We start from the raw sequence: 19729 nt of genomic DNA, 5'->3' as shown, positions 1-19729 counted from the left end.
CCCCCCCCTGAAACGTAAATTTATCAAAGACATCTTTCCTTTAAAATAAACCGATTCAATGAAACTTAAAAAATATAATTATGATGATTTGAAAAATGCATAGATTATAATAATTATTATTGCTTTTTTTTTAGACAGGTTATTTGTATGTTCACTGTTATAGTTTGACAATTTATATAGAAAAAATCTTAAGTTGCTAGATTAAAAACCAAATAAGTTATTATTTTTATTTTATAATATTTGGGTAAATTGTATTATGAGTATGATATCCAATTAGAATTCGTGTATAATAATTTTATTTTGAATAATGTATTATGTTTGAAAGAAAACAAGGAGACGGTAAAATAGACTGTTAAACATATAATCAAAAATATAATCGCCATTTAACATGAATAGTAAATTCATCAGACAGTCCAGACCGATCAGATGAAAAATAATCATAATTTACAATAAAATGACCAACATAATAATATTATAACTGATAACGATAATCTGGTGAAATTATTTAAAAATTTTTTTGTACACGTGTACAAAATGTTCGAGGGTATTCACGGTGATCAATAGATTGGATTTGTGTATGTTTTGCAAAAAAAAAAAGAAAAAACCAACTAAATTTACCGCAGGAGATATAATGAATTCAGGAGTTGTACAATTTGACTTACATTGGACAATCTTTAATTCAAAAACAATCTTTTAAATCAGTCAGTTATGCGTGTATAATATTAATATAGTGTGTAACTTTATAATGTAAAAATCTATAGTAGACATTGGCGATGTCAAGTTCCAAGTTGGATTAACATACATGGCACTGTTGTGGGCGTTATGGGTTATTGTTGAAGTCGTCGTTTAATTTCGATAGACTGTTAAAAATTAACAGAAGTACCTATACTTACAGTTATAATGGGTTGCGCGACGAGATAACCTGCGACGTTTGTAGAATTTATATAATGAAAATAAACGCAATATTTTTATTATGTAAATTACATCGACTAGAACTATAATTATAAATATTTTTTATATGTATATAAATGTAATAATATTGTAATCATGTGTTAATTTTGTGATAATATTAATAAACAAGATTAGTATAATAATATAGTCTGTGAAATTCAAAATTATTTGGCTAATAATAATTAGTCTGGTGAAGCACAACGATATCGTATTTCGATATCGATGTCGAACCAATTTTAACGATATCGATGTAACTAATTTATAAAAAGTACATCGATATTCGATATGATTTCATTACGGTTTTTATTTTTTAATTATTTAAGTCCTTACAGTTAATCAATGGCAAAGGACAATAAATACTAATGATAAGCAATACTTCTGTGAGTTATATTAAATAATAACTTATAGTTTCTTGTAAGGCCTCCATAATAAACGTATATCACTATGACGGGATTTGTACAATATTATTCTTGCTTTTTTCCGTCGGGTGTCTATGTCGAGTTTTTCTCCGTTAATTTTTTTATTATTTGTTTTATTCACTACTCAAATTAATTAATATTGATTCTCCGCCCCTCTTTTATACATGAATACACTTAATTAGCTATTAAACTATCTTTTTAGATTCACGGGTGTTGTGAGATAGATTACAACTACTTAGCATTTCTCGACATAATTTAATAATAAAAAAAAATAAAATAAATAATTTATATATAATATATTAAATATGTTCGTAAAAAACTTAACATTATTAAACTGATTGCTGTTTTAAATTATTGCTGAGCTCTTATTTTGTACTTAGACACATCTATTATAGGGCGTTAAGAAATGTTTTCTTTATTAATGTGTTGCATTATATATCAACTAACTGTAGATAATTGGAAAATACTTTAATGAATATAATATTATAGACTCAAGTTATTAACTAATATTATATATTACTATTTTATCGAGATAGCTGAGTCAAATGTTTAATTATATTTGAAAGTTGGCGGGGAATACAAATAATTTTAACTGTCTAGAAATTCAAGTTATGAAAATTCAGTTACCACTTATTGAGATTCAATTGTTTTGGTATATCAAAGTATTAAAACATACATACCTATTATAAAAAAGTTTTTAATATTACTTTGTAAAACTTTTCGAATAAGAATTTATCAGTAAAAGGTAGTAAATGTATATGTGAAATCGTGAACACGAATAATATAAAGAAATAATAAGATAAACGATTTCAAAATAGTCAGAATATTTAGAGTTCAAAAAAATAAAATAAAATAAATAAATAATATTATTTTAAGATAATATAATATAAGATCTTAGATTGTATCTTTCAGTATCAGGAAGACATGCTAAGTTGCATAAAAAATAATTAATGTAATGGTTCGCTAAAATTTAATGTACCGATTATGGTTCACTAAATCATATTATTAAAAGGACCATTATTAGCTTACTATTTGTTCATTAAATATTTAGTGATTGTTTATGAATCCTGACATTACGATAATAATAATAATAATAATAATAATAAAAAAACTAATGATGTAACGGGCATTCGACAGGAATTAAAGATCTCGTTACCTAACAAAAACTATATAATTTCAAGAAAATACGTTCTAAGCGTTTTTATACATTTGAGTTATTTTCAAACGACCTTACTACGTATTATTATTGAATATACAATCGTTCAAAATAAACGCAAGTTGCCGATAAAAAATAATTTCTTTTTTTACGAGAAGAATTATTATCGCTTTTCAGTGCTCTGCGTGCATAGAGCTAACGTGGTGCAAGTCTATGTAGAGTAGTGTAGATTTAGTGTAAAAGGTGAGAAATTGTGCAGCGCTGGTGATAGACGAAGCCGTGGTGCGAAGAATAATTTCATTTTTTTTTATGATGAATAGTTACTGATACCGACCCTGGCTGAAGTGAAGCCGCCTTCGGGAGCACTCACCCTGTTACCACCGATATTGTTGACCACACACGTGAATATCGCGTCCCGGCCCTGGGCAATAGTCACGTTATCCAGCGGGAACAAAAAATCTGGCTCGTAACCGTTCACTGAAACATACAACAATATACGATTATTATCGACAATACAGGCATCTCGTGGTATATTATTAAATCACGTAAAGTGTCTCCACAGCAAATTGAAAAAAAAAATTGCTGGGATTATTGTCCCTAAGTGTTTTTACAACCTCGTTTCCCCTCAAAAGTCACGAGATATTAAATTATTTTTCTCTTATTTTCTTATTGTTTGCGGTATTCGACATAGGTCAGTAAATAAGTTCGTTTTGGTTTGGTACTAACAGTACGTGATACTGTTGGACCATTCTAAAGTTGTATTATAACACGAGTATACGATGTTTCGTTATTAATTTTAACGTGGTTGCTGATAAAAAAATACATATATATATATATGATCCTAAAAGCAGTTAAAATAATAATCACATTTACGCATTTTAGGAAATTAAATTTTGTTTTCATATATACATCGTAAGTGGGTAGGTACTACAATAATTTGGTATTTATTGTATTTTTTATTATACTGAACTTGGGATGTAGTTTATATAAATTCGTTTACAATTTATTAAAATAATAGTTTTGAAAATATATTTGAAAACACAATCGACGAAATTGTCAGCGTATAGTAATTCCGTTGATACATTAATTATTATCGTTGTACTAGAAAACAATAAAATAACAATTATATCACATTTGTGATAGGTAAATAAACAAAACAACGCAAGTACGTGCTTTCACCATTAATTATCGTTACGTCCTATTCATATAATAATAATTGTAGGTTATGTATGAATTTCGTAAATAAATTATTATAATTGACGCATTCAACGTTATTTTTTGAATTTTTAGAGGTTGATTTTGGTTCATTAACAGGTTTTAAGGTAAACAATATGTGATTAATTAGCCCGCCAGGTTTTAATTGCGCCCGGACAATATTTACACGTCGCGTCGGCGACGAACACATACGGTTACACGAGAAAACATGTGAAACGATAAAATTATGTATAGGTACCTACCTATATAAGCGAAAGGAGTGCCTAAACAGTTAGTTTCAATTTAATACGCGAACACGACAGGAATACTTTTTTTCTCGAGAACACAAGCACATAGCTCTCGAACACACGTGGCGTAGAAACGACCACATCTGATCAAATTGAACAATAAAGGAGATGGAAGGAATGCATGTGGTTTACTGTGTAGAAATTATTTCGTTAATATATATTATATATATAGGTAACCAGCTATATATACACGCTTGATACGTGCATAATATAAAGGTTATCGTGCTGGAATATATATAACAAGTGAGCCTTTAGTATTTAGCTTTGATCGAAATTCGTGTATGTGAAACGATTTGCAAGGTTTGTTTCTCGAACGGATGGACGAGTAGAAAAAATAATAATAATAAAAATGTTTGAAACAACAAATCCCTCACGAGGAGACGTATTCCGCGAGAAACTGCGGCGCTGTTCGGCCACCGTACGCTCGCACTCAGCCACCGATAACCACATTAATTAATTGCGATAGGGTATACATATACACATTGGGCAAATTAAAGGGTAGGAAAACGAGTATTCTGATTTATGGGAAGCCGTGCCACCCCCACTGCCGTCGACCGATGGTCCTGCGGTCTCTACGTCTCCTCGTCCTCATCCTCCTCTTTTCACCGACCGTTGTAGCGGAGCGATCCCTTTTCGAAAACCAATGTCCACTGGGCCTTTGCACATAAAAACACATGTTTCGAAAACAAACTTTCGTGAATTTAATTGAAAACGTCTGATTTAATTTATAAGCGAGCCCTACGCGCTAATTTTTACTTGTCTCGCGCGCCAAAAAAAAAAGAACAAAAAAAAACACTATTTGTCATTACACCATGTAATTAATTTTTGTTCAACTTGCTTATTGGACTTCAATTTATTTTTACAATTTCAAAATTGTTTTTAATATTTTATAAGGTGATATAAAGCATGCTCTCATTACTGGCTATTACTAACTACCAATTTTAATCTTTTGAATGTCAATGGAAAAATAATTAAAATAATCAATTTTAGATTTGAATGGGGTGATGCATGTATTATTTTACAATGAAATGTGTGTTTTTTTGTCTGTCATCACCTTTTGGATTAATATAAATACTTTGATTATCAACGTTAGGGGTGGTTTCTGGTTCATATTTGAATTTAGGTAGCACTTTAGCTGATAAAAAGTAAAAAATTCTCAGTGATTTTCAAAATAATCAGGAAAAAGGAGAACCATAACGCAAAGCCAGTATTTGAATTTTCAATAAATTTTATTTTTACTCAAAAACAAATAAATATAAATACTTAGAATTTTCATTATATAGTATAATTTTCTAAAAATTATTTTTCTACACTTCTTGAACTTTTTATAGGAATGAGAAGTTTTCGATTTATTTTCATAAGTTTGTAAAAATTACAACTAATAACTTAAAAGCATTTGTTAATAAGAAATTCGTAGAAATCTTCAACTTTTATATCGAAGGTTTAAAAATGTAGTATGATGTATCTTATAAGTAGTTCATCCTGGAACCAAGAAAATAAAACAAAAAAATATTTATAGACATTTTAAGTTTAAATTAGTAAAACATTTTATATTTTAATGACAAAAAACGATGTTAATTATTATATTATAACTTTATTCTTGAGTACTTAAAACTTCTATGTGTATTATTGATTTTACCATAAGAAATTAAATTTTTAAAATACGTAGAATAATTTTAAAATTATACTTTAATGTTATGAATAGTATGAACATATTCACACAGTTTTTTGATAAGGTGGTATTGATTCAAAAGTTAATAAAAATAATAAAATAATACATATATTATTATGTTAATATAATAAATGCAATGTTTTCGGAAATTTTTTATCAATCTACAATAGTAATAATAGTAAAATAAAAAATTACTCTAATAGCAATAGCAATAAACATATTTTCAAATATTCTTAGTGATATAAACCAACCGTTTTCGTACAGAATAGGTTTTTGTATACAATAATTTATCACTGAATTCAAATTTAACGCATCTATTATAGTAAATCACTCCACACCTATTGTACAACAAAATAGTACCCCTGTGGTTAATATTTTTGAAATTTCAATATATTATTTAAAATTGTTTATTTTACTTAGAAGTTATAAACTATAAAATATTAATTTACAAATAAATTGGTATTATAACTTAAATATTAATAATATACATGTCACATTAAAAATAATTAAATTATATAATATTCATAATAAAAACGTAATAAATTTATTTCTTAATTATAGTTTTATATTTTTAAAAATTCAATAGCTGATTTACGTTTTAATAAATTATATTATTATGTCTTAAATACTATGTTACTCACTTTTATCGATAAATATTATTAAAAAACTTTGAATTCTATTAATTGAATTCATATTTTAAAGTTATGGGTATCCTGTGATTAATTCCTAATTATTTTATTAAAGCCCGTTTAGTCTAAGATAAAACACAGTCTACAAATATGAATATTACGAATTGTATTTAAAGCATAATGATTTCATTTAGTCAAATCTTTGAGGTAATGTAGTTTCAAGTTTGGTAATTAATAATATGATCTTATATTTGTTCGAGAACATCATTTTCAAAGTAATCTATATTTGTATGGTATCTATTATTATATTTACGACGCCAACTGCCAAGTCATATTTCTTATGTCCATGTCGAGTTGTCCTAAGTGCAATACAAATCTCTGATTTATGTATGCATAAGCATACCTCTCCACGATATTCGGTGAAAACGACATACGGCGGAGAACATCATACTAAATGGATCTAATAAAGATTATAAAGTATCTTAAACGAGAAAATTCTTACAGTAATGGATGGAAAAGTATCTGGGGGCAACACTTTCGGGGAAATGTTCATAAATCAGACTTATATACATTTCAAAATACAATATGGTTTGATTGAAAAGTATATTTTTGTTTTGTCAAAAGTCGTGTAATTTTATAATAATTGTAGGTTTACTAGAATAATTCATTATTAATATAAATAATTATACTGTTAGTGTTGCGTTGCTAATTTAAATAAATAAATTAGATATCAAGAGATATAAAATATAAATAATTTAGTATAAAATAAAACCATTCCAAAAAAAAGTAAAAAAATGTAAAACAATGTATTATTGGTACTACAGAAATAATAATGATCTATAACGTATTTACGTATAATGATGATGATGACGCTATACTCTATTATATGGGTATTATGCCATTATATTATACTAACACAAAAAATAATAATTCTGTAAATCGATATTAAAGTTGTTGTTATCCGTTATTCAAGAATTGAAAAAAAAAATCCAATTTCATAGTTAAACGGTTTTCAACTGTGCTAGTGAGGTCGGACAAGTTAGTATAATATTATTTTACCAGTGCCGATTAAATTTGAACAACTTTCGTATTGTCTCCTATAGGTTTTATCTGCTCAGTAAGGTCTAATTCCTCGAGTGCAAATCCTCGCAACATATAATATACATGAAACCTTTAACTCTAAGCGCACGTGGTGGATGGAAAATGTAAGCGAAGGTATAGTGAATATTTTATTGACAGTATAATATTGTGTCACAGAGTGACAAACACAATAAATTGCAATTTCGAATAACAAGCAAAATATTAAAAAATATAATAAAAAAATTGTTGTATAAGTAAAATAATCAATTATGTTTGAGTTTAACAATTATCATATTTCCAAAACGATATCAGCAGGTTATTAGGTTAATAGACATTTTATAATAAATCAATATTTATCGTTTGAGACAATATTGCAAGAAATACGTCAAAAAAAAAATAACTATAATTGAATACAAATAAAATATTTAGTAAAAATATTAAAAATTAGGAGTCTATTATTATTTATTTTAGATGATTTTTCACAATATAGTGCACCTAACGATAAGTAGGGTAAATAGGATATTTAAGTTAATGTTTAATCCTGTTGACTTTAAAATGTATAAAATATATTGTAATAATAGTAAATCGTTCTTACAAAGTATATGGTGCAAAAAAATGGTGTAATTTTTTATTATTATTATTACTCGGACACTAAAATGTAAACAGCGCACACTGTATATATATTGTACAATATAATACATACTGCATAGTATATACTATTATAAGTATATAAATACAAATATATATATAATATCTACATATTATATAGTATGTACTGTGTATATATTATTTGTGTGTGTGTGTGTAAGAGCTTTCCGGAAAGCGTTATTTTTATCGTTTTACGAATTCCAATCGCTGCAACAGTGGCAAAGACAAGTCGTCGTCGTCGTTGTCGTCGTCAGCCTATGCCCTGCACCATCAGACGTTGTCGCGTATAAATAAACGATTACCGAAATAATGGGCCGTTACACGTTTTGTATTTAAATTCGATTCCGTCGATTACTCTTTGCGTTTGTTTTTTTTCCATTATTTCTTTCGACGGGGTATACACGCGCACATTCCAAGTACGATCGACGTCGCCGCCGCTTCCTCGACGACGACGCGGGAGTGCCGGTATAGGAGCGGAAACTGTGACAACAACCACGTCCTCGTAGTGTATTTCTCCTTAACACCACACACCGCTGGATTTCAATAAACACAAGAACATTTTTAAATGTAGAAACGCGTACATAGATGAAAAAAAAACAGTTTTCGTAGACGATGATGCGGCGTCGCGTTCCTTACGGGTTGAATAATAATTTTGTCCGAGACGGGACGGAGAAACCGATGAAATGGTCGACAGCGAGTGATGGACGGGGGAAACGAAATTTCACAGACACCCTTTAATACGGGGAGCAAGAAAGTGGATAGTATTAAAAGTGAAAATGTCGGACATGTATTATACAAGCAGTGTCTTTCATGCCATGTCACGGAGTAGGTAGGAATACAATTTTAGGCGTTTAATAATAATGGTCTCAAATAGATCTGATATTAGTGATATTTATTATTTATCGTAACATTTAAATTAAATATTTTTAAAAATAACATAGGTATAATCATTTTATATAGTTATAATATTAATGATAATATAATTTATTAATAATACTCAAACTCGTCTATTTTAGGTTTACACTATCTAATCAAAAAATTTTTATTGACTGACATACTATAATATTATAGTCTTTTACTAAATATAATTTAAAAATATTGATTTTTTTCTTTATAAATAATTTAATTAAGTAAATTTGAAGTTATAATTATAATACCTACGTGAATACATTTCTGAGTATTCCTATGAATACAACACTTGAAATATAATTTGATCATCATCATAAAATAAATAACTTATTTTTGTAAGTAAATACAATCCTTAGCTAATAGAATATATATTTTATTCATTATTTTGTAATTAAATGTCCAATTCATATTATTTAAACTGTATAATACTATAATATACATAATAATTAACTGTTGTAATACAATAAAACGTAGTCTTGATAATAAATATATAAAATACAATTTTTAATTCAATTTATTTAAAGTTATATATAAATATATTATTTAATTATATATTAAAATAAGGTAGTTATTTATTGGAGCATAAAACAACAATTATTAAATATTTTTTTTTTATTAGTTGATTGGGTTTTTTATGTAAAATAATATAAATATGACAGTTAAGACTTTACAATTAATTTAATTTAATAATTTAAAAACACTAACTACTTTTAAAGAATAATTCAGCTATTATATAAATTAAAATTATAACTTAATGGTTTAGTAGTTATTAGTTGAAGTGTTTTTATTATTTTGTTTTTTAAGAACTGGAATTCTTTAAAAATTATTTCTATGAATTATTTACGTTTTATAAATGGGTATAATACATTTTATGTATAAAATATTGATATTTTAAATCGTCGATAATTGTTTTATTTTTCCGTAGGTTAGGTTTATCATAGTTATATTTTAATATTGTAATAACTGTGATTTGTGTAAAGTAAGTAAATATAATAAATAAGTTATAGCAACATTGTTATAAATAGTAAGTATAATATTATACGCACCGTTTGTAAAATCATAAAGACAATACGATGGTTATAATAATAATAACATTTCTATTTTTCCAAACCAAAATATATCTCATCATAGTTTTTAGTTACATTTCGAGTAGTTATTTATACATTATTTTAGAGTTAACCAATTAGTAATTATAACGGAAAGCAAAATGCCATGTGAAGATATTTTCGAGTTAAAATTATTTATATATATATATATATTATACGTGATGAGTTTTGCCGTCTCCGCCACTCAACCTACGAGTGCAGTTCTGTTTTACGAGCGAGAGTTTTGATGAATGCTCGTGTGTACACAGGAAATTAAGATGAAATGAGTTGTGCATAATTAGCAAAGTGCTTGAAGAATAGACGAGATCGAGGGTGTGGGCGGTGGTTCAATGAGCAGACTCACGTTCTCTTTGGATCTATGTAATAAGCGGTAGAGACGTTTATGAATGGTGTGCACGGTTTCCAACGAACCGCAAAGGAAAATGGTAAAGCCGGATACGGGAAATCGGACGGCAACTACAGTTCGGCTGAATGGTTAGTAGGGGTGGGGGGATGGGACCATGTAAGTGCTCGTTATATTCCCAAGGGAGTTGTATAGAACCTCGATCTTGAGCGGTTTTCTTATATATATAAAAATAAAAAAGGGAGGAAAAGAACAAGATAAAAAAAAATAAAAAAAAAAAATAGGATACAAAGTTGATAGACATTGGTTGACTTTTACTTTTCAATACATGATTCTTTTCGCCTCTCATCACCACCATCTCTGCGGTGCAGGCGGTAGTAAAGTGTGTCTGTGGATGAGTTCGGCAAATGTTTACTCATAAAACAAAAGCATGTGTTTCCCCCGCGGTTGTGTTGATGGCGGTAGATAGTGGGGGGTGGTGAACTCTTTTTTTTTTTGAGAAATGATTTCTGAAAACGAGATGGAAAAAATGCTCGGGGGACATTTTGACGGGATCGGAGGCTATCCAGACGACGATCGGGAAAAGTTGTACGTTTCGAAGGGCGAGAGGAGAATTATTCCCAACAACAAAACACCCCCCGGCCGCTGCATTTGGGCGGCTCAATGCGACGGTCTCCGGGGACTATTTTTTTTTATATGTGTCTTCATGTTGATTGCTCGTGCCTTATACTGAGAACACAAAAATTAATCTTGTTACGATATGATTGCTGTTGTCGTTGAGTTTTATAAGCCGGTCTGAAGTCGTTACATAACGTATTATCATTTACAACTGGCTAAAAGTGTTGAATACTTATAGCTGTAAATTATATGGTTTATATTTTTGTAAGGTTCCACGCTTATGAAATTCTATAATGATTCTATACGCACACAAACTATTTTTAACCATTATAGCCGAGTTTTATAGACATTTATAGTTTTAGATTTAATGTAAACTGATGAATGTATTTGTTTTTCATCGATTTTTGTGGATATGAATTAAAATAATTTCGAAACATTAATTGTACAAAACACATAGAAATTAAATATGATATTTTACATACTTAATATTTATTTCAAATTATTTGAAAAGCAAAGTGATTTTTGCTAGCCGGAAATGTTAAGCAATTAAACATTATTTTAACATTTTAATAGCTATAGAGTTTAAAGCTTTTACTGATAATTTATTTCTATAATAATGATTGACAATAAATAACTAAGTGTTCCTTATGATCTTTTATCGTTCCGATAGATATTATTATAATTCATATACAATTCTACATTACGCACATATCATTATGAAATGCTATTTGAAATATTCTGGATGTGAATAAATATTTTAAATCGTTATAAATTACAACTCTTCAACCACATTTTTTACGGATAAGTTAATATTAATAAATTATTAAACTGTAAAACATTTTGAATATTATTCAGTTTTATTGATATTTAGGTATAAAACCAGGGAAATATGAGAAATTTGTGTTACCTAAACTTAAGTTATATTATAAATATGATCATTAGAATAAGTCTATTATACCTTTACGTTAGAGATTAATTTAATGGAAAAATGTTTGTCGTTGAATATTTATAAGTATATTATGTACGTGTTTTTTTATCCCAAATTATATTATTCTGAACTATAGAATTTAATTTAATTTTAATCATAGAATAAACATCATGTACCACGTGCATTTAGTTGGTTAGATTAGTATACTTAACAGAGTGGCATAAGCGCATGAAGTATAATGTTATCAATAACAAAGTTACACAATGTGGTTTAATGGAATGATATTATTGAATATAGCGTGTAGTGTGTTCTATTTTCGAGACACTCTGAGATTGTACATTCAGAGAGCATCACTGTTAATGAGTTGTATCTAGGTAGAAATTTAATTAGTTTTGGATCATTATGTGTTATGTCCACGACCACTCTCTGATCTCATCAGCAGTTTTCAAATTCCGTAAAAGATTTCTTCAACAAGTAAAAACAAGAAACTTTCATCAGTATGCACTAACTCTCCCTTCCCTCTGAGTACCAGAAGTTCTCTTTATCCACATACTCACTAGTTGTAATTTTCCATAGCAGTATGAAGGAAAACCTATCAACATTCTTTTGATTCTGTAAACTATTGACCCTGTTTTTCATGTGCTATTCGTTAAAATAACATACGCACTATATTTATATTTACATTTTTTAATTTCAGAGTGTTTCAATTTATTTTAAAATGTCAAATGGAAATTAAATTATAAATGTACTTTGAAATACCTAACTATGAATCCATTTTAACACAGGAAAGTTATGTTTGTAATTTTATTTAAATATCACCAGTAAACTAATATTATTATGTAGATATAAGAGTATACAAGAGTATTGTATTAAATACATAAATAAATGCTTGCGTAGGTATTGGAAACCAGTGACGATTAATTTTATTAAAAATATTAGGTTAACATTAAATTGTATCGATAATGTACTGAGAAAAATTATTGTGTATTATAATAATATTATGTAAACATTATTGGTTCAAACCATATTATATGTTTTTACGGTATAATGGTATTGTAATAATTCATTTTAAAGATTTATGATGTAAAAAAATGTGTATATATATATATATAAGTAAAAAAAAAACTGAGTTTATATTGGTTGGTTATTTTAAGACAAATTACTACATTTTAAAATCCGCGTTAGCGTAAATCATATTTAATACGTTTAAAATAAGGGATCCGTAGGAGTGTTGGACTTCAAGCATTTGGGCGTGCTCTTGAAAATCTGCCTGTGGCTGATATTAATAAAAATATGCTTTCACCACAATAATCCAGTCATGGAGTTTTCGGGGTTAAAAACTAAACGTATTTTGGAATGATAAAAATAGTCTGAAATATGGAAAAAAATAAGAAAATCTTTCCATACAATTCTTTTTGAATATTTTTTTTTCTGTATATCTGATATATTTTTACTCATACATGCACGTGCGCACACTCGTGCTCACATAAACATATACATACATAATATAATACTTATATATGTAAAAAAAACTACAACATAGAAGCAAATAATTTATTCTTGAAAAAGATAACCATGGATGATGAGACTGGCGTCTAGGCTTTTAAACAAAAGAATTGGCAAGGATGCGGTCTAAAGGTTTTAAACAAAAATGCAAATAAAACCGTGTTCGTATGCTGCAGTTTTAATATATTTGAAAGGTTTGTTAAAGATTAATATTATGCTAATGGATGCATCATTATTAAATGGGAATTTTATTAACCACTCACTAATACTGATGCGCGGTGTATATTGTCTATATAATTATTATCGATTTGAACAATAATAATTGAATATTATGTATTGGTGTACCTCTTCGTGTTGATTTTTTTTAACAATTCCATTAAAATATTGAAATAAATACATTGGTTATAAATGTAAGATATTTTTTTTTTAAGTGGCCATAACACGCAAAACATTGTATATCTATATCACGTTAAAATAAATATGTTATTGGTAATTCCCAACTAAGTTCAAGTTAAAAAATAAAATTATAATGTACCACATAATTAAAAACAATCACTTATTTGTTTATTTATTTTAATTATTTTCATGTTTTGTTTAATGTGAAAAATAAACCTATTGGTTTACGGTATACGGTTTTTATATCATTGTTAATTTTCTGCAATAGTTGTTTAGGACAGACCAAGAAGTGTTCAAAAAGTTTTAATTAGCCTTGAATATTGATTGAAAAGCAAGTGAAGTTGTAACTTGGAAAACGTAATGATTAGATTTTCTCGGTATATAGTTTTTGTAAATCAGAGAAAAAAACTAACATAACCACTTTGTATTTTCATGAATTTTACCAAACCCAATTTTAAATATAATACAACAATCATGCATAGTTTTTTTTTTATATACTAAAAATATAGTTACAATTAAATTGGTGTATTTATAATGACATAATCAGATATCATCAACTGTTTAAGTTAATAATTTTTAAACATCACAAGTGTGTTATGTATTATTTATATTACTTAAATTAAAATATAATTTCAGAAATTAAAAAAAAAAAAAAAAAAAAAAAAATAGTAAATAATAAACAATTTTTAAAAGTATAAAAATATTATGTAATTTAAGGTAAGGTAAAATATTTAATTTTTATATTACTGATGAAAATTGCATAAAAATTAAATTATATTTTTTATTTTTGAAAATAACAAATGATAAAAATAATCCAATAAGACACATAAACAAATAACATAAAAATTATAGTACCTATTAGATGAAAGTTATAATGAAAATAATACTCATAATAAGTACTTATGTATTGTAATGAACTATTCTTAACTCGAATTGCGTCACAAGAAGACTAAAGAAACTAAGTATTTGAACACAATTTGCCGATTTCTATCAAAGCCACGATTGTCATGTTTATCGTTAATTAAACCTAGGTAGTTACTTCGTCGTTGTTTCATTAAATCAGAGGTCCAATTTAGCAAAGTGGTTTCATCATTTTGAATATCAATAATAATTTATGAACAATATTTAGTTGCAAGTCATTTAAATACAAACGATATTTTACGAGTTAATTGAATAGGTTTTTGTTCATTAAAATGGTTTTTTATCGCCACAATCAACCAAAAATTTACATCACATCGAAAAAACGAATGCCAAGTTAATTGTTAATAAATCGTAAAATATCTACTAGTATATGTATACAAGTTAACTTTGGCTTTATGAAATTTAAATATTTTAATTATTTAAGCCTAAGGGTTAAAATTAAGAATTTAATAAGTCTAGGTTTGTATGTAGTATATACGTATACAAAATAAAAGGGTGTGATAGGATTTTATTTTCTAGTAAAATTCACTTATTTTATAAATCAATTTAATTATTTTTTTAAGTAATTATAAATTATGCTTAATACATATTATATAATTTAAAACTATATACCTAAGTTGGCAGGACCGGATTAAGGTTTTTTTCGTCTATAGGCTAAAATAAATTTACCACATAATTTACATAGGTAAAATTTGCTATTTCATTTGGACCGTTAAAATTGCCGCCCTAGGCTGTAGCTTTTACAGCCTAAGCGGTAACACGACCCTGTAAGTTAGCAAAATATATACAATATAATGATATAATAATATATCATTCGATTATAATAAACGTAATTTAATTTGTTTTCATGTTGAAAAAAAAAAAACTGTAGCATTATGTAGAAACTAAAAAGGATAGTTTAAGTACAATATAAAATAATGTATTGACTTGATTGAATAGATTAGAATAATTAAAATTTTAACATTTGATTCTTAAAAACATAAATTATTTATTTGAGTACCTAGAGATTTAACGTAAATGTAAAATGTATTAAATATATTATATTATTATATTCAATCAAACAATATATTATTATTCTCACTAATAAATATTGTAAATTAAACATTTTTACCAAAATTACTTATAAAATATATATATTTTACAGATTTTTTAATTGTTTTTTTTTTTTTTTTTTATAGTTTATTGATTTAGTTTATAGAGTTTTTTTAAGTTAATTAAAATGTTGTGTTGTAAACATTTTAATTTAATTTAATTTAGTAATAAAAGTTGAAACATTAACAAGTTAAGAGAGAAGTGAAAAAAATTAAGATATTAATTACGATATAAACTTTAGTTTTGAATAAATAATTCTCGTATAGTATAAATATAAATATTTTATTTAAAAAACTGATAGTTTATTATTTAATTATGTATTCTATTTATTAAATTTAAATTTAGATTCTGTTTAAACAATTTACAATAACTTAATGTAATTCAAATCAAAGTGTACGTGATTTATTTGAATTATATGCAGTAGATTAATATTCAATGCAATGAGACAAAATGGAATTGAATGCTTTGTGTAGCTCAAAGAGAATAGTATATTGTAACTACATTTGAAAGTTTATAGTAAGTTTATAATAATAATTGGTCATTAAAATTTAACTGACTTAATCAGTAAAAAAATTAACTTACAAAATTACCTAGGTTATTTATGTTTTCTCCCACGTATGCACTTTTATCATATTTAATCAAACATTTAAAACTCGCATGTATAATTTTTTATTTTTAGGATATTTTAAAATTGTGAGCTCCTAGCATTATTTTATTTGACCTTTTTTTCAAAAGAAAATAAGAAATAAAAAATTCTCTTAGTCGATAAAATGATTTTATACGTGCATGTTCACTAAGTTAGTATAATAATGCTTTCAGAATCATTGTTACTGAGCAATGGACTTGCATTTATGTATAATTTACTAAGAATATAACATTGAAATTATTTTAAGTTAGTATAGCGTATAAATAGTATACCTATTATCTAAATATAACGCATACACATATATATATTATACATGGAATAGTGTATTAAACTAAAAAAAAGTTATTAAATTTAATGAGTTAGCACATCGTTTATTTGTTGTTTATAATATTAAAATATGTGTATGGAATACAATTTTAAAATAAAAATGTATTAAATTCAATGATTTGGCATACTTATCGTTAATTTGCGATTACCTAGTATATAAAATAATGTTTCATTGTTAGTTAAAATATAAAGTAGAATACAACATTTTGGTTTGAATTAAATTCTATTAAATATTAATGATGTACCTATTTAACACATACGAATTTACAATCTATATATAAATCGAAAAATTAAGATGTTTCCATATATTTTAAAGTAAGTAGTAATTCATATAAGAATAATGAACTTTTGAAATTGAAGCATTAATGGTTTAAGAAATTTAATTCTTATTCGATAAATATAACCAAATTTGAGTATTTAAATGAATAATCTGATATTTATTTTTATATTATCTTATTGAGATTTGCTTTTCATTTTTTAGGTAAGTTTCAATCTATATTTTAGATAAGAAAAATGTATGTAAAATTAAATATTTTGTTAGTTTTCACTTTGGCATAATCCGTCAGATTATGACAGTAGAATATCAATAGTTCTAACAGGTTGATTTATTAAGAATGATTATTCTTAATTATTATTATTTTTTTTAAATTTAAATTTTTGAATTTCAATTGTACATAAAGACCATATTTTTAAATACTTTAACTTAATTTTTTTTATAGTATTTAAAGTTATCAATAATTTGAAATTTTGTGAAAAATTAATTGAAAATTTAAGCTCTCAAAGTTCTAAATGTCTACTATTTTATAAAAAATATCTAAATATCTTGTACTCTATGTTGTTTAAATTAAGCACAACTGCGTAAAACACTTATAAAAGAAATTCAATTTTCCAAATTTAAAATGTTAAGAACAATTGCAATTGCACTCATGTGGTGTTAGAATCGAAGCTTTTCATCGAAAACTCTCTATAGTTAAAATTTACATAAATAATAAAATCTATCAACCAACATCTTTGACCTCCCAAAATATTTTATGTCTTCTCAATCGCCATTGTAACTTATTGTAAGTAATTATTTTTGTATAACGTTAAAAATATTGTATCATAATTCAATTAAATTTAGATGACAATGTCGGGAAAAGTTTACGTACAAATAAAAGTATGATATGTGGAATTATATATTCTATACATATTCTATTCAAATGAGAAATGCTCTTTTGTTTTGAAAATTGTTAGGCAGATTATTTATTTTATAATTAATATTGATTCATCTCAATTGGACAATGGTTAATTTTGTATATTAAGGATAATATTACATGTTAATAGGTTTGGGAAATTGGGGATTTTAATGTTTTGAAAAATATATTATGTTAATATTAATATATTAACATTTCATAATTTCTAAAAATTGTTTGAGTACAATAATTAATAAGTATTAGACAGTTGGTATTCCATATATTTTCTTTTTGTTTTATTAAGAACTATTAATAAAAATGATTATCCTTGGTACCTACATATATTTTAACTTGAAAACTTTTCGTTTAAATTTCGATTTAGATACATCAACATCTTCAAAAATAAAAATCATCCGATTAGTGATTTACAATAAAAATATTTGGTTCTAATTTCAAAAATTAGAATTTAACGAAATATATTGTTTAAGAATAAAATGTGAGGGAAAATGTTTTGTGAATGATGTATCGCCAAGTATAATGTCTAAAATATAACTTTGTTATCTAACTGTTTGATTTTCGAAATATTTTGATTTAAGTTTATATACATATTATGTTATCTAAAACGATTATCAAAAAAATCTTGCACTATGCACATTTAAAGATTAAGTAAAACCGAATAAGCATATGATTATGTTTATAATAATTACTATCCTGTTTTGGGCGAACGGTTAAAGTGACTCGATTCGAAACATAAACTATTTACGGAAATGGCGTTTCTACGTGTTTGTTTATCTGTTCTACTGCGGTAGGAACAAACGTATTTCGATCGAGACAACATTTACCAATTTATCCGGTCGAAGCATCTGTGGGTAAATTATTAACTGTTGAACATCCAGCGTAAATCCTCAAGTAAGCTCACCGCCCCGACCCTACGATATGTTCTAGGTCGCAACATGGCTTCCCGTAGCGTAAATCCCACTAAGTAAGTCTTAATAACTGACCTCAGGAACTTCCCCTTTCCAATGGCTAAAACCTAAATCAAAACGTCGATTTTATTTTTGGTTTTTGAATATTTTAAAAACTTTTACGCAAACAATATAGCACATTTGAACTTTATCCATATAAATTATAGTACAATAGTATAGCACGTAAAAATTACGGTTTTTTGAATTTATTCAAGAAGTATAGTCGACTATTGTATAATTGAATATAAATATAACTTTGCGAACATTTTGTTAATAGTTGATTGTAAAAGTTCTGTTAAATTTTGAGTCAATCATTTAATAAACATTTAATTTTAGTTGTTACCGGTTAATTTTTCACATCCAAACGTGTGTAGAATTTGTGTTAATACGATAATAGAAATTATTTCGGTACTGTACATTTTAATTTGATTATATATTATAAAAAAATGTCCATTAAATTTATCTATAAATTGTATTTATGAGTCTTATAAAATTTGAAATAAATATGAAAAAGATAAAAATGCAGAATCATACAATTATTAAAATGTTTAATATTTTTTAAATAATACAATTTGCGCAAAAATTTTTACTTATTTATATATTTCTGTATATTTTTATTCAAATTTATTTTTCAACTACACTAAACTTTACAAGTTTGTTTAAAACTCTCAACTTTGGTGTTTGAAATTAAAATACTTTTACTTAAATATTTTAAACATTTTAAATGTACCATCAATTTAATG

The 19729-nt window shown here is 26.2% G+C and overlaps 1 protein-coding gene across 3 annotated transcripts in view; it reads right to left on the bottom strand.

Annotated features, from left to right (window-relative positions):
• The window catches only part of LOC114123117 (lachesin-like), a 180714-nt gene that overhangs the window by 22649 nt on the left and 138336 nt on the right, over positions 1-19729 (bottom strand). For 2 of the 3 annotated variants that reach the window (XM_027985980.2, XM_050200890.1), the window contains one exon: positions 2861-3003. In XM_027985980.2, the coding sequence (XP_027841781.2) occupies positions 2861-3003 (143 nt within the window). The remainder of the gene's footprint in view (positions 1-2860; positions 3004-19729) is intronic. The other variant, XM_027985981.2, reaches the window with a different exon arrangement.

Source organism: Aphis gossypii, chromosome 2 (genome assembly GCF_020184175.1).
Source record: "Aphis gossypii isolate Hap1 chromosome 2, ASM2018417v2, whole genome shotgun sequence".
Lineage (NCBI taxonomy): Eukaryota > Metazoa > Arthropoda > Insecta > Hemiptera > Aphididae > Aphis > Aphis gossypii.
The sequence above is the reverse complement of the archived record's forward strand: the minus strand, read 5'-3'. Positions and strand labels throughout refer to the sequence as shown.